General features: G+C 43.2%; 2 protein-coding genes across 4 annotated transcripts in view; both read right to left on the bottom strand.

Moving 5' to 3' along the window:
* LOC126253702 (CD151 antigen-like) overlaps nt 1–16,951 on the bottom strand; it is a 247,146-nt gene that overhangs the window by 83,048 nt on the left and 147,147 nt on the right. For both annotated transcript variants that reach the window (XR_007546017.1, XM_049955229.1), the window contains exons 4-6: nt 12,554–12,745; nt 12,263–12,433; nt 7,547–7,624 (exon numbers count right to left, since the gene is read on the bottom strand). Coding sequence is in view for 1 of the 2 variants with exons in the window: in XM_049955229.1 (XP_049811186.1) it covers nt 7,547–7,624; nt 12,263–12,433; nt 12,554–12,745 (441 nt within the window). In the remaining variant the exon portion in view is untranslated. The remainder of the gene's footprint in view (nt 1–7,546; nt 7,625–12,262; nt 12,434–12,553; nt 12,746–16,951) is intronic.
* LOC126253704 (CD151 antigen-like) overlaps nt 1–16,951 on the bottom strand; it is a 115,223-nt gene that overhangs the window by 83,048 nt on the left and 15,224 nt on the right. The window lies entirely within an intron of this gene.

A 16,951-nucleotide genomic window follows, 5' to 3' on the forward strand; every position in this document is an offset into this window, starting at 1 on the left:
GCCAAACAATAAAAACGGCGGGGGAAGCTGAACAATCAGGTGCATCATGTCAGCCCGACTAACAGCGGATGACGATGGGGTGTAGATGGTACAAACTGAAAAAGTAAAAGCAGAAAGAGTAATACGGACAGCTATTGCTTGGAGTGGGGTGGTCAATGGGATGGGATGGTAATAGACATCGTCCCGAATGAGCAACATGACCCCACCATGCGCTGGGATACCGTCCACAGGGGTGAGGTCATACCGCTCCGAGGTATAGTGGGTAAAGGCAATACGGTCAGTCGGGCGCAACTTGGTTTCCTGGAGACCAAGGACGAGCGGACAGTGCAGGCGGAGGAGCAGTTGTAATTCCTCCCGATTAGATCGAATACCTCTTATGTTCCAATGTAACAAGGCCATCGCTAGTCAAAAAAGAGAGGGAACGAGACGGGGGAAGAGCTGGTCACCTCGACGGCTGCGGAGGGCCAGGTTTCGAGGGAACAATGCTACAACCGGCGGGAGACGGATCCTGTTCCATCGAGTCGTCGCCAGCTGCAGCCGCTGTCCCGGGTTGCGTAGGAGGGGCATCATTTGCCGACGAGAGGCCAGTTGAGCGCCTGGCAGCAGAGCGTCCCGGCGAAACTGAGGACGGCCGGGAGCAGCGACTCACGGATGGAGCGTCAGACGAAACGCGCCGGGGTGGAGAGGGGGATAGAGACTTCTTCTTGGGGGCCTTCTTGGAAGTCCGAGGAGGCACAGGGGTGGTGGGCTGGACCTGAAGAAGGTCCTCACGCGCGGGGTCCGTTTTGGAACGCCGGACCTCTGAAGCTGGGGTCCGGAACGTTGCCCCGATGGACGCCTGAGAAGAGGATCGCTTCTCAGGGCAGCGGGGGGGGGGGAGGGGGGGGGGAGGAAGGGTGGCCCCTGGGGCAGAGGGGGGTGGGGGCCACGGGGGAGGAGGATTTGGAAGGGAGGGATTTGGGAGGCGGAGGCAGAGACCCCGGATGGGGGGAGGAGGTGGAGGGGGAACAGGATAGGGGTGAGGATACCGCAGAAGGAGGGGACACAACTGAGGCAAACGAAGTGGTCAACGGCACGGGATGGAGGCGGTCATACTTCTTCCTGGCCTCAGAATAAGAGAGACGATCCAAAGTTTTGAGTTCTTGTATCTTCTTCTCCTCCTGATATGCGGGGCAGTCTGAGGATCTAGGTGAGTGGATGCCAGGACAATTAACGCACCGAGGTGATGGGGTGCATATATGTTCCTCACAAAGAGGACGTCCACAATCGCCACAAAGGGGCTCAGCCTCACACCGTGACGACATGTGCCCAAAGCGCAAACACCGAAAACAGCGCATAGGAGGCGGGACGTAAGGTCGCACGTCGCACCTGTAGCACATCACCTTTACCTTCTCCAGGAGAACGTCCCCCTCGAAGGCGAGGATAAAGGCCCCGGTGTCGATGCAACAGTCTTTGGGACCGCGCTGGACTCGCCGGACGAAATGCACGCCTCGGCACTCCAAGTTGGCCCTGAGCTCCTCGTCAGATTGCAGCAGGAGGTCCCGATGAAAAATAACCCCCTGCGTCCTATTTAGTGCCAGATATGGGACAATGGATACTGGGATGTCCCCTAGGCGGTCACACGCCTGGAGCGCCGCCGACTGTGTGGCGGAGGTGGTCTTCATAAGAACGGACCCCGAACGCATCTTACTGAGAGCCTCGATTTCCCCGAAGATGTCCTCAATGTGCTGAACAAAGAACATGGGCTTGGAGGTGGCGAACGTCCCCCCATCGGTTCGATAACAGACCAAATAGCGGGGGAAGTACTTCGCCCCAAGCCGGCGGGCCTGTCCCTCCTCCCAGGGAGTGGCCAAGGGGGAAAGGGCAGGAGAACCAGAACTACAGACAGTACCTGTCCGTTTGAAAGACTCGGCCGCAGAGCGACCTGATACGTGTTGACGTTTCATCTGCGAAACGTCCGCCCTGATACCACCCACTCCGACCAGGGGCTCTCCCCACGGGCGCTACCCAGCCTCAGCAAGGGCCACCTGGCAGGATGGCCGTTGCCGGGAGTCCTGATGCCCCAAGGAGATGGGCATCTACTCCTTGGCCGACGTGGGAAGGGTGCAGCTCAGGTATCAGCAGTACGATCCCTGTGTTGTCAGGGGGCTACAACCTAGAGGGTACATGACGACCCCACCACAACGGGCTGGCTACCGTGCTGGATTTCTGGTGCCATGGAAAGTCCATCATGATCGTAGGTGCAGATGGGGACGCACTATGGGCGTAACTTGTACAACCCATCAGGTGTTGAGGCCCAATTTGAGGAATAGTGAGTATGGTTACAACGCCGGTACAATGCTGAGTGCCAAGGTCTTAGTGCACTGAGGACCAGTGGTACACCACATAAGGCGTCCTTCCCCAAAAGGCTCGTACTTCTGTAGAATTTTGAAAAATGGAGGTCAAACCCCAAGGGGGACCATCACATGAAAGGCCGAAACGGTTGAAACTCCTTTTAGTCGCCTCTTACGACAGGCAGGAATACCTCGGGCCTATTCTTACCCTGGACCCGCAGGGGGATTCAACACAGCCAGCTTGCTTAACAGAATCCATTTTGGTAGCTTCTGTTACAGCAATCCTTCATCCAGTAGATGGATCCACTGTGGGAAGTGGTCACTGGAATGAAGATCATCAGTTGCTTCTCATTGTGCTGAGTTGGCAAGGGCTGGAGAGCAGAGAGAGAGAGATGTCAGTAGCCGAGGACAAAGCAGCAGCAGTCGAAAAATGGGTGGGGCTGCCATATTGAGGATGCACAGCTTCCAAGACGTCACGAGTTTCTCGAGGACTTGACCCATGGGGCAATTTTAGTTCAAGCTCCATAATACATTATGGGCATTGAAATCGTGCAGTAGGAGGAACAGGCGGGGAATTTTTGCAATAAGGCCTGCAACAGCATCAGAGTCTATCATGTTCTGTGGAGGTAACTACAGGAAACAGATAGTTATCTTCTGACCCACATGAACAGCAACAGCTACTGCTTGTAGGTAAGTAAGCAAGGAAGGAGAGGGGGAAGTGGTGTGCATGACTGACAAACACAAGAACCCTTCCCTTGGCAGTTTCTCCAGTCAGGTAATTCTTTTGGCGGAGGGTATAGCCCCATAGGTCAGGTGGCCTGGAAATGTGTTTCCTGTAAACTCAAGGACAGGGAGCATGCTTGTGTCAGGAGTTTCAGTTCCTCCAAATGAGTCCTGAACCAATTTATGTTCCACTTTAGTACAGGAGCCATTTATCACAGAGTTCCAGTTTCACCCTCTATTTTTTTCTATCCAGGTACTTATATTTTCAAAAATTGATTATTTCGTTAAAACATAATTATAGCCACACTGGTGGTGATAACATGTTAGTGAATACACAAGAATCACTAAAATCATTTTGGTTTTACTGTACTGATTTAAATAGGTTTTTTTTTAAATTGAAAACTCCTCAATGATTAATACCAGTAAGGAATATCGCATGTGGTAGTGAAAATCCCACCTTTCTGGTAAAAAAGTAAATATGTGGTTTTTGCAAGTGGTGTCCCCATTCATTACCACAAATATTACCAATGAGATGACAAAACATTGTTACATTTTGGGATCGCTTGATAATGGAATTGCTGATCTGATTTTCACATTTTGTGTCCAAATCATCAACCGCTTCCCCATATGCAGACTTTAAAGTATGTCTTACAGTAGAATTTGAAGACTTAAGAGTCATGCAAAGCTAAAATATTGCTAACTAAAGTAGAACTAGTAAACAAAACAACCATTTTTTATCCAAGAGAAGTGTGAAGGCAGGTTGTGGGGCAATGCACAGTGGCAAGGAGCAGGGTACCACATGACATTCCAACCGAGAGCATCGTGCTACGTGGGCAAGATAAATTCTCGAGAGAACAGTGACAAAGAGGCTGTCGGTCAGTTACAGATACAAAAGAACAAGGAGGGAAAGGCAGGACCCAGGCCAGACTACTGTGCTAAATAGTGCTCGGTTAGCCGTGGGTCCTCGGGTTGCAGCAGGCAATGGGACTTCCATCCAGTCCCTAAAGCAGCTAACAATGCTAATGTGTTCCATGTAACACTGAGTAAAAACCACCATCACAGCGAAAACTTAGACCAAATAAGCCACTTTAGCACTGTCCACTAACACCACAGGTAGCATATCAGCAACCTAAAGGATTTGCTGTATGGTGGCCACATTAGGGCAGTCCAGTAGGATGCGTGCCATTGTGAAACGGGCATCACAGCAACGGCGGGGTGGATCCTCGCAGAGGATGTGGGTGTGGATCAGCCAAATCTGGCCAATGTGAAGGCCAGTGGAGTGTTAATGTACGGTGTGGTATTGTATGTCAACGCATCGTGGCCCATATTTCATTGATGGCACTCCTAAAGGGGTATAGTTTACCCCTTCTTGAGCTGTACCTTACTTGAACTGGTCCACTTCTTATAATGTGTCAAATAATCCAATGTCAGAATGTGGATGCCCTACGCACAATGTTTATTGTTGCGAAATGACAACTAGAGGTACAGTTAGTGGTAACACAATGGGTTTCACGTTTCTAAACCTCATAAGTTCTGAAGTTTGTAGCTTGTAAAGGATAGCAATGGCATCACCGCATGTAGTACTGTGCTCAGAGCAAGGGTTGCCTGCACTGGCACCTGCATACTGCCGTAAACATACCAGAATCACCACGGCACGCTCTACCTTCAGTGAAGAAGTGTCTCCTAATCTGGTCTGCTGAACTGCTCTCATACTGTAACGTAATTCACATACGCTGCCACATTAAAACCTGTTTTCTAGTGGCTTGTTACATTTGCAATCATCTAGTCGACATGTTGGTCTTCAGTAATGAAGAAAAACTAGACATTATTTTAATTTATGGCGAATGTCACAGAAATGCCACTGCAGCTGTGACACTGTATGCCGAACGCTACCCAGATCGGCGGCGTCCGTCACGTCGAGCCGTTGGCAACATCTGCGAGACACCGAGACACTCGTGGAAATAGGAAGCTGGGGTCCGACAAAATGTCTATGTACAATGCCAGCGACTGGCAATGGAAACGAAATTACTATTCTGGCTGCTGTAGTGCACAATCCACAGGTGGGCGTACAAGGAATTGCACGAGGTGTAGGAATAAGCCACAGTAGTGTGTGCAGAATCTTGCATCGGCATCTGTTTCATCCGTTCCATATCTCACTACACCGAGAACTGTACAGGAATCACTTCGAATCCCGCATTGCGTTCTGTCGTTTTGCACTTCCACAGCTGCAAGGTAATCCAGTATCCCTAAGCAATACGCTGTTTACAGATGAGGCTTCATTTACAAATCATGGTAATACGAATCTGCAGAACATGCACTACTGGTCCTTGCAAAATCCCCACTGGGTTCGCCAAGTCGCTCATCAATGACAGTGGAGTGTTAATGTTTGGTGCGGTATCATTGCTAACTATATTGCAGGTCCCTATTTTTACCGTGGAACATCGAATGGACAGTGATATGCATCATTTCTTCAACACACACTAACACTCCTCATCAAGGATCTAGGATTGGAAACTCATCTATCAATGTGGTTCCAACATGATGGATGTCCTGCACACAGTGCAAAAGTTGCCAAAGACGTTCTATATGCAACGTTTCCAAATAGGTGGATGGGGCGGGGAGGTACTGTGCGATGGCCAGCACGGTCCCAACAATACAGTTTCTGTGGATGACAGGTCACTAGTAAATGTGTTTAGCTAAGTGAATTCAAGTGTGTATCTCTAATTGTAGCTCTAGTTCTCATTTAGTTAGAACATATATACATTTACAATTCGAAAAAAGTAACTTTGCGTTGGACGTGTTACTTGTTTATTTTTGTGGATTGTGCATACCTTCCCACTGTGTGAGCCCCTGACACAGGCAGTGAGAGGTGCCATGCTCGAGTCTCAGGACTTGCACTAGCTGTGCGCTTCATTTATTTCAAGTGTCAACTTTGCTTCACAATTATTTAATTGATGTATTGCGATGCAACCAACACCATTATTTTTGTGATTTTTCATGCTATTGATTGCATACGAAATAGTGGGTGCCCATTTAAAAATACACAAGTTTGTGTTGAAAATAGTATTTGTTTACATTTTAAAATTTTGCACAGTATTTGGTTTCCTAAGCCACTGCCGTACGTTCGTGCTGGTGAAAACCATTTTTGAATATCTATTTATTGTTCCAGGATATTTGAGGCGGCCAGAGTTAGGTAAATGAGTAATGGTACTCATTTGCTAAATCTAATTTCCTGTCCATTTTTGTTCTCAATATAGAATAGTTTCTACTTAGCATAGAACAGTTTCTACTCACTGTCAGAAGATTATTTGAACAGGAATCAACAAGTCTAAGAGCTACATTCCATTTGAGCTTTTTGCACAAGGTTATCATGTTTTCATGTAAGTAGCTTGCCCATGACATGCCACGATAATTTGGCCTAAATGTAGTCACTCATAGCAGCATTTGGGTTAAAATATGAACATACTTTAAATTAAAGAAATCTTAAATTTATTTTTTCTGGCAATAATGGAGAACTGAAATTCCATGTAATCACTGTTTTGCTTTAATTATGTTGGATACTCTCAGATGATATTTGCTACTGTGTAGTCTTACCTTATTGTTTTCATTTTACTAAGGGAAGTATAACTGCAAAGGCATCCACCAACTGCTTTAAAGGAACCCACAATACTCTTCAGTGTTTCTTTGGACATAAAATTCTAAGTTACGTTCCACTTGCTGGAGAAATTCATGAGAGAAAATGGGATATGCCATTGTAACTTTATCCATATATGGCTTGCTATCAAACATATGGTTGATGGGGGGAGGGGGGGGAGGAGGGGTTGAGACACCATAAGCTTCGTAATGCTTTTAGCAGTAACAGTGATTCATTCCAACTACTGTCTTTACACATACTTTTTCAGGACACTATCTTAATACTTAAATAATTAATTGGTTTGCCAAACAATACGTTGGTAGGTTTATTGTGGACAGAAACCTAACAATTATTTTACACATTATCTTTACTTACAATTTTTGTGTTTCCATAACTCACAGCATTACTTTTTAATGCCTGTTTAGAATGATAATATGCCAGTTTGCATTTCAATGAAACAAACATTGGAATTTAACTGCAAGAACTTTGGAACAATGTTTTTGACTTCCTGCAGAACATTTACGATTCCTCCTTAACAGGCCATAATACACTCCCTCCTAATGAACTGACCAACAGATTAATACAGAACACTGACAACTTTTTCGCCAGCACATTGATTTACTGGGTTATTCTTGCAAACTCAACAGATGATTATAAACTACATGCAGTACAAAGCTTATGTTTAATGCAGTATATCTTTGCAGAATACATTCTTTCACACCCTCTTACATCTCTGCTTTCACAGTTGTGGCAATTGTAATGACTAAAGTATCTCCCTATAAATTTCTTATGTAACTTTATTCCTTATTTCAGACTACTGCAATAGGGAGATTTTTGCTGAAATACTGATACTTACACTTGTCTTTACTTTGCAGCAACTGTTTGGCAGTTCATCTCCCCAGCTGCTGTGGTCTTGGATTCCGCAACATTTCAGCTGCAAAAGAGATTGTGTGTGTTAATATATTTTATGCTCAGAAGTTTGATTCTGTCACTTGACTGCACTGCATTGCATTACACTGTTTCAACTCAGTTGCAAAAATACTATAATCATTTGTAACCAGTGAAATAATACATGCCTGTATTTATGGGATTTAAAGATCTGCCATATCTCACTCTGAGTAGATTAAAATGTTGTTGCTATATGAAGGATTTGTCGATTAAGGGTCTCTCGGTCAATACAGTCACCTGGTGTTAGTGATGTCTGCCAGAAATTTAATCAGATTGTAGTAGTATGTACAGGTGGCAAAATTGAGGCTCTAGCAGCAATATTTTTGTCCAAGCTGAGAAGTAATTTAAACAGAACTAGAAGTATGTGAGGTTGAGCCAGCACATAGGTCATAGCAGATTAGGGGTCTCCCAGGGCTCAAATGTGGCAAGAGAGACCAGATCCTCATCCGACACACCTCGCCTGGCCCCCGGGCCCCACCCCCACCACCTTTGTTAAGGGCTAAGACAGTTACATAGCAAAGAACAGCTTCTAGCCAGGAGATTCGTAATAATTAAAGCGAGAAGGCTAAAAACACAGTGGACAGCAGTTGGACTGACAGATAAATAATAATGTCAGTACATTAGTGGCGATGGACAAGTGCTGTCATAAATGTGATAAATGCTAAAAAGATTTTCATCCCCAATATTCAGTTTGAAAAACCTCAAAATTCACTCTGAAACACCTGGTACTAGGTATTCCGAGCAACCGGTATTGTTCCTGACTAGTTTTAGAGCTGTCAGTGTAAATGACAGTAGCACCCTGATACACCTTAAGAACTGAATGGAACAAATGCTGATATGTCACGGATGTAACAAAGTTCTGGAACTGAAATAGATCTGTCCTACTTTATGGTCTGGGTGCTAAAAAAGTGGAAGGAGGGTATGAAGGTGTGGGTGCAAGAAAACACCAAGCACACTCTAAGCAGGTTAGGTGGAGGTCCCAGCAGGGTGCCTCAATGTGCATCACAACACGTAATCCCACCCAAAGGCCAGTTTTGTTTTGTTGTTGCTTTATGATGCAAAACTGGGGTCATAAGCACCAATTTCATAACTAAAAATGGTCAATTACCAAATTAATTTGAAATCTACAATACTCAATGCTTAATCACTTGGAGTAGAAGGATAGCAAAAAACGAGCACTTCCACTCTGAGGGGGGGAGTGGCGGGGGGGGGGGGGGTAGCGGGTGTGGTGTGGTGGTGGTGGTGGGGGGGGGGGGGTAGTGGGTGTGGTGGGGGAAGGTGGAAGGAGGGGGTTTGCTTATATGGTTAAAAATGAAATTTCCTTCACCATATTACTATAATGAATAAAAAGTAAAACACTAACTATAGCTGATGCTGAATCTACTAAAATATCTGGTAATTTGGATGGCAAACATACATTAAAATATAAACAGTTATAAAATTGGCACTGGGTCAGAAAATGGTACACTGTCAAGGGTTGGTTGCAGTAAGCACAGAGTGGTGCGGAGTCTCCACTTAAACGACTGCCACAGAAACAATAGTGCCCAGTACAGTGCCTAGCTAAAATTACCTCATGACGAGGGGTGAGAGGAAGTTGGCCAAGCTGTTGGACAGTTTAATTTCCCAGAGTTTGTTCTCATATAGAAAATACCAGTGTTCGTGCCAAAGGGACACAAATGTTCTTACGTGCAGCAACACACAGGTCATCTGAAGGGACAGAATAGCTAAAAGACCTGGGTAATCAGCCGCAGCATTGGCGGCAGCATTCCCCAACACTCCAACATGATCAGAGAGCCACATGAACATCATGTTGGCTTCATCATCAGTGAGTGAGTGAGTGAGTGAGTGAGTGAGTGAAATACTTAGCAGTGTTCCAGAAGCCTACACCAAAAATCGTGAGTGTCAATGACAAAGGCGCTCTCCACACCACAGTCAGTCCGAGAGCCATCAGTGTACAGAAAGGTACTATTGTGAATTTCTGGGTGAAGTTCGAGAAACTTATGGTGATAGTGCAAGTATTGAGTAGTGTCCTTAGGAAGCGAATGAAGTCCGAGATGAACATGGGTCACAGCATAAAGCCAAAGTGGTGAAAGGTTTGCACCCACTGGGAAAGTGGCAGGGAGTGTGAAGTTAAGCTACCAGAGCAATAGCCGAAAGCCAACTCCAGGAGGTAACATAGAAGAACGGTACGCCCCATACTGGCAGTCGAAGGAGTCACTGAAGAAAGACACACATGAGGGTGACCAGACATAGCAGACAAACGTGTATCTGCTGAGGAGTACACCGTGTTGGTATTGCAGCAATAGTTCAGCAGTTTCTACATACAGACTCTCAAATGGGCTAGTGTAGAAGGCACTAGTGGCCAAACGGATGCCACGATGGTGGATTGTATTTAGTTGGCATCTGTTATCAAGCCACTCCACCTTAAGCCTGTCTCTAGTAATATTGTTCTTCCCTGTGGGGGGTGCTAACCCCTTTATGCAGGTGTGTCTGTGACTTCAAAATAAGTTTCTTGTAAGCAGATGCAGCATGGTTTCTCCTGGACCAGGAGCTGTAATTCTTCCAAATGTTATCAGCATCCATTCAAAGTCCTCTGCAACACAGACATCCCTGTGGGACCCATCGATTAGCAATGGTCGGTCTCGTCTTTCTCCCTCAAAGGAAGTGATTTATCCTGGAGGTCGGGGGAATGTTGGCTAATGCCTGGTTCTCGTTCCTCCAAGTGGGAAACTAAATCCTCAGAAGTAAAGTCTCCATCTGACAGGGACAGCACTCACTGATCCGAAAGTTTAGATGCCACTCTGACTTTTTGAGGGACTTTTTCCTTATTTATGGGAGGAGTTTATTGCTTGGGTTGAGGGGACGGCTTAGAAGGCTTCTGATGGTGGGCAGCAGTATGTGGCTTAGGTTGTAAGCCTATCACCAGCAGCTTCTGAATAATTTCTGGTTCGAATTTATCACGAGATGCTAGGGAAACAAACGTCAACCCGTGCAGAGTCCTGCATGCCTGAGCAAGTCTTATACAACCGGGGGAGGGGGGCAACAGGTGCCACAGAGGTTGCCCACTAGAGACTTACTTCAACAGCCATTCACCTTATCAGCACATAGTACACTGAGGTCAAGGGGCTTCTTATAGAGGTGTGTACCTTCCTCACGGCCCAAGCAGTGAAGCCGAGGCCCCGACACACAACATTCCACCACCGCACCACACGGTGGTCACTGAAGCATGCCTGAAGCTTATGGTACCAGTTGGCTGGCAGTGCATAGCAGTCCCTAGCCCCCAGTTCAGGAACCTGGGGTTAGCAAGCCTGTGTTCAGCAAATGAATGTTGAGCACCAGGGAGGGAGGAGGGTGGCAGGATACTGAAGCTCTTGCAAACAGTTCAGCATGAACCAATGCACGAGTACAAACACTACCACGAAAGAAGAGAGACCAAACAGTTTTTCCATATTTGGCAGTTCAGTGGACTCCAGAGCTTGACCCACACCTGGATGAAGGGAGGTGGTGTTCCCAACGAGAAGATTTAGCATTCCTGACATTCCTTCTTACTGTGTTTAATTAGGTAGTGAGCCAGAGCATGAAGCCGCTTAAAAATTAGGAGGGTGGACTGTGATGGATGTCATTTGAGACATGCCTGTTGACTGACCTCAAATAGCTGTTGCTAATTCTTTGGTCCACTATGGTACCAGTCAGTGGCAGAAAGGGCCTGTAGGAACGGGAATAGCAGTACCAGCTGCATTTGTGACCACATCGTGTGTGTCACCCACAACCTAGTTAATGCAATCTGACTGGGGGGGGGGGGGGGGGGGGCAAGGTGAGCTGACCATTGGAAGAGACCAACATTGTAACTGGTCTCTGCTTGGGACCCTGTCAGATTTTTGCAGACTACAGTAAGTATTCCTTTGACTTGAACGTAATTGTCTTAGATGATTATTCTAGAAGATGGCAGAAAGTGACATACAAATAAGGTGGAATTGGTGCCTACATGTGCAAAAAATTATGTTTGGTGATCTTAAGGATTAATCTGTCCCTGTGTAGTGACTGCATATTGTTTAACTACTGTTCTAGACAAACAAAAGGAAATATTACAACTCCCGGAAGGATTCCATGTGGTCTGCAATTATTTCATGTTGAATACTTGAAAATGGCACACTGACAGTAACAACAACAATAATTTTACTGTCACTATGCCAAGTTTTGGGCAGTGTGAGTCATTCAAAAATTCATAGCAACTGTTGATCCAAGATCAAAGGAAATTCAATTTTTAGGAGCAACCGTCAGAATTAAAGTTTTTAAACTTCACACATGCTACTACAGATAACTGAGTAAACGTCATCAATATCAAAATACAAGAAAAAGAGTGTGTGTGTGTGTGGGGGGGGGGGGGGGGAGAATCCTTTAAATTCTTGATTGAATGCACCAGTGGCATGCAAAATACTTGACATTCTTTTGTTATTAAGAGGGCAGTTCTGTCATTGCATTAATGGAAACCACACCGTGTATCAGTGATTTCTCCCCTGCTACAAATTGCTACTACTGTTTTACAGTAAAGTGAACAAATTAAGAACCACATAGATACATACTAAAGAAACCAACAGACATCTACAAATGTTACAATACTTACATTAATTTGAGTGTTGTCCCATGCCCTTTGCACTTCTGGATTCTCATGGTACCTCCTAATTGAACTTTCCATTTCTTTGTACATTGTAGTTTTAACTTTTTCACGGAAAACATATCCTAGAATTCCTCCAATAAGCATTGTAATGAATATCAGGAACACTATAATGAAGTACTGAAAAGATTAACAGAATTAGCTAAAAATGATAGCCTTTAGTTCCCAGTCATAGAAAGAAAAATAAATTGGTAACACACAAATTTATGCAAAAATAATAATTTTAATAAAATGACATACCATGAGCAACATGCAACGGACTTCCTTTACTGCTCCAAGACAGCCAAGAAATGCTATTAAGGACACAATAGCACCAGTTACTATTAGTATATAGACAGCTCCCATGAACAAATCAGTTCCAAGAAGCTCATTAACATAGGATTTGTCAACTAGTGTCCATATTCCAATTCCCAAAACAACCAGACCACCAATCTGGGAAGAGACAAGAATAAAACATATAAACTGGCCAAATAAACCCTACAATTTTCTCAAATATTTTCATTATGCTAACTTTTGCAATTAACCTGTTACACTTTAGCAAGGAATGTAACTTTCTTCCATTGCATTTTAAGAGCTAGTATACTACATGTTGCAATTAGGCCTAATACAATTCAGTATTTCACTGCCTGTTTACTGTCTCATTTAGCAGCAGAATATGAAACTAAGCAGAATTTATTTTCAAAATGAATCTTTGGAAGACAATGGACATTCTCATGAAACTGTTGTGTAAATGGAGAGAAACCGTGTTTGAGGAAAATTTCTCAAGTTTGTTGGCACCACAGTACCTTTGTGTCAGAACCTAGAGAGTGTGTGAAACTGGAGAAACACTGTGTCCATGTCTCTAAGCACTGTTAGATAGGTGCCTGTTGTAAGTAACTCCTTAAACTACTAATGTTATCTGCAAGTTAAAGTTAGAATATTAAATCTGCTGCTGTTTTACTTTTCCCATGTTGGAGCTCCTGTTGTTTGCTACACATTTTTTTAAAAATAAGTGTCAAATGTTTAAATCTAGGTATCAACCAAAAATGTTACCGATTGTGTAAGAATTCTATTGAGGAAAGGCCTGTTACTGGCATGTTTAGCATCTCCAGTGATCAGAATATTTTCAGCTTTAAGTACTAGAGACAATAAAGTAGCCTTGAAATTTATCACTTTCACATATTTCATTATTAACATATGGGCAGTAAATGTAAAATCTGTAATTTCTACTGATCAGAAAAAATTGCAACCTGTTGTATTTTGTAGTTATATATATATATATATATATATATAATTTTTCACTGTGCAGTTTAACTGCCTTCCACAGAAAACTTTGTAGTTAGCAACTGTGGCCAGTCACCAACATTTAAAAGTTTAAGGACTGATTCACAGGTGACTTCATTCTGTCACATTCACACAATTCAAAAGGAGGTTCCAGTTAACCATTTCCAGGCCAATAATGCAAATAAAGATATTGAGCCTCCAAATATGTTAGTGATCACCTCATTTTCATTATCACTGCACCATTTCAGTCATCATCACAGTTTAAAATGTTGGATAATTGACAGCTGGCATGACAAATTTAACCGCCATGATAGTATAGTTTCATTTTGTTAGACTGCATTTTTATTTCATCTGTTATTCACTCTTATCTACTGATAAAGTCTTCACAGTGTGTGAAGGGTTCCAGACACCGGACTGGTCTGTTCAATGTGACAGTGACTAACTTCATACACACTCTGCAATGAGTATATCATAACTAATGAAAATTTGCGTGAAACTGACTCAGTCCCAAATTTCCAATTTTTTTGCAAGCAATAAACTTCTACCATTAGGCTCCTTCCAGGTACTCTAGAATCACCTTGTCACTGTTTCATCCCATTACTTCTGAATGAACACAGCTGAATAGGAGTAGCATGAAAACACACGATAGGCAATCACTGCATATTCTGCCTCAAGGGACATACCTCAGTCAAACTGAATTTACTAACAAAATTGATGAAAAGTAGTGGGGATGAAATTAATGACAAGAAATGAGACCAGTGAAGTAATGCTGGTAAGTCCCAGCCAGGCACAAATTTTCATTAATCATGACATATTGATTATTACAGAGTTCAGCACTTTGAAGTATTACTTCAGTATTATGTCATTGCAGCTTTGAGTGATATTCCCATTACCTCCATCCATTTTTGTAAGTGAATTAAGTTTCCACGATAGACCATTAGTATTACAATTTCAAGCCATTTGTTTCATATATAATTTGTACAATCTCTCCTGGCATTGGTAACTGGCATGAGCACACACCCACACCCTGAATGAGAGAATTTTTAGTGGGCAAACATTAAATAAGGTGTCCCATAAGGTTTGGTCCTTTGTCCATTTCTGATCCTAGCCAACAAATGTTTTTACCTGTGAAACTAGAAAACTACTCAAAAACTCCTGTTTCCATCAGAGAATAGTGGATACGTCTCCTGTCATGTAATTCTAAAGGAATCAAAATGCCTTAATGGTACCAGAGAGAGAGACCAGTGGTTAGACAATGAATGCGAAGTTCCTAAATATTCAGATAGATACTAAAATGAGGAACCACCAAGCATGTGGATAAATTAAGCAAAACACTCAGCTCTGTCCAATGTGTGAACCAGTAGATGGTATTTCTAATCGTTATATTCTGTTCTGCCCTATGGCATAATCTTCTGAGTCAGTGCAGCTAAGGTCAAGAAAGTGTTAAATTTACTGAAGCATCAATAAGAATATTGTGCAAGTTTGACAACCAAATATTTTGTGAAAGCCTTTTCAGGGCCCACAGATTCTTACACTTACACATGACTATGTATTCCCTGATATTTACGATTAACAATAGGAGCATATTTGGGGTTTAGTTCGTAACAACTAGAATTCTAAAAATAACAATTTCTATATATAATACGCATCCCTTTCTAGAGTTCTGGGGTATAAAATAATACTAGCAAATGTTAGGAACAAAATTTAAAATATCCACATATCAAAAATAACATACCAATCCAGTTAGATGAAAAGTGTAATATTACTGGGATAGTTTGGAAAAATTTTTGTCAAAATATTCCTCGTTCCAGTGCATGATGAACCTCTGCCAGAGAATGTGGTGAGCTGTTCCACTATGGAGTTGTACTATTTAACATCATGTACCAGGCCACCTGACAGTGTATGGTGGAGGGTGTATCTGGTATCACTAACTGATCCCCCTTGCTTATTCCATTCGCAAATGGCTTGAGGGAAGAATTATTGTCAGCAAGCCTCCGTAGTAGCCTCCATCTCTCAAATTCTCTCATCTTAGTCATTTTGTGAAATATGTGGGAGGAAGCAATATGTTATCCGACTCTTCCCGGTTATACTTTCTTGAAATTTCAATAGTAAACCTCTCAGTTATGCACATGCCTCTTTTGTAGCCTCTGCCACTGGATTCTATTGAGCCCATCTGTAACACACTTGTGCCAACCCAACAACCATATGATGGAGTCTGCCCCTCCCTGTTTGATGATCTGTACCTCTTGTCAGTCCTACCTGGTAAGAGTCCCAGCATGATAAACAGTAATCAAAAACTGGTTGAACAAGTGCCTTGTAAGCCACTTCTTTCATGAATGAGTTACATTACCTTAAGATTCTGCCTATGAATCTCAGTCTGGCATATGCTTTTCCCTACTGTAAGTTTCCTCTTAGGTCACACTGCATAGTTACTCACAGATATTTTATGACTGATAGTGTTTCCAGCACTATCATCAATAGTGTAGTTGTACAGTTGTGGATTTCTTTTCCTATGTATGCACGATATGTTACATTTATTTACGTCCAGGGTCAACTGCCGGAGCCTGCACCATTCATCAATTCTCTGGAGAGCACTCTACAAATTGTTACTATTTTCTGGCATTGCTGCTTTCTTATAGACAACCAAATCATCTGCAAACAGTCAAAGAGGTTCCAACACTTTCTACTAGATCATTTACATACATTGTAAACACTAAAGGTCCTATCACACTTTCTTTGGGTATTCTGAAATTACATCAGTTGATTTTGTTCCATTAACAGCAATGTGTTGAGTTCTATTTGCAAGGAAGTTTTGAAACCACTTGCAAATCTGGTCCAATACTTGAAGCTCTTTATGCTAAATGGCAGTGCAGGACCATCTCAAAGGCCTTCCTGAAGTCAAGGAACACGGCACCAAACGGAGCATCATTGTCTCCATCACAATGAATCTCGTGGATGAGCAGAGCAAGCTGAGTTTCGCAAATTTTCACTTGGCAGAATCCATGTTTATTTTTATAGAGGAGATTTTTGTTCTCTAAAAGCTTAATACTAGAGCATAAAACAGGTTCCATAACTTCTACAACAGTTTTATGTCAATGATACAGGCCTATAATCACATGCATTTGTCCTAAGACTTCATGAAAACTGGAATGACCTGGAGTTTTTTTGAGTCACTAGCTATCCTTTGTTGCTGCAGTTCATCATGCACTACTAGGCAGTTTTTGTTGCTTTTCTATTCTGTGTTAAGTTCTCAATATTTGTCATTTCAACATTTGTACAACTACTGAAACGCAGGACGGACCGTATTAGCATCTTCCATACTGAAAATTTTGAAAGCCCAAATTCAGTATTTTGGCCTTCTCTTATCTTTCAGTT

Source organism: Schistocerca nitens, chromosome 4 (assembly GCF_023898315.1).
Source record: "Schistocerca nitens isolate TAMUIC-IGC-003100 chromosome 4, iqSchNite1.1, whole genome shotgun sequence".
Taxonomy (NCBI): Eukaryota; Metazoa; Arthropoda; class Insecta; order Orthoptera; family Acrididae; genus Schistocerca; species Schistocerca nitens.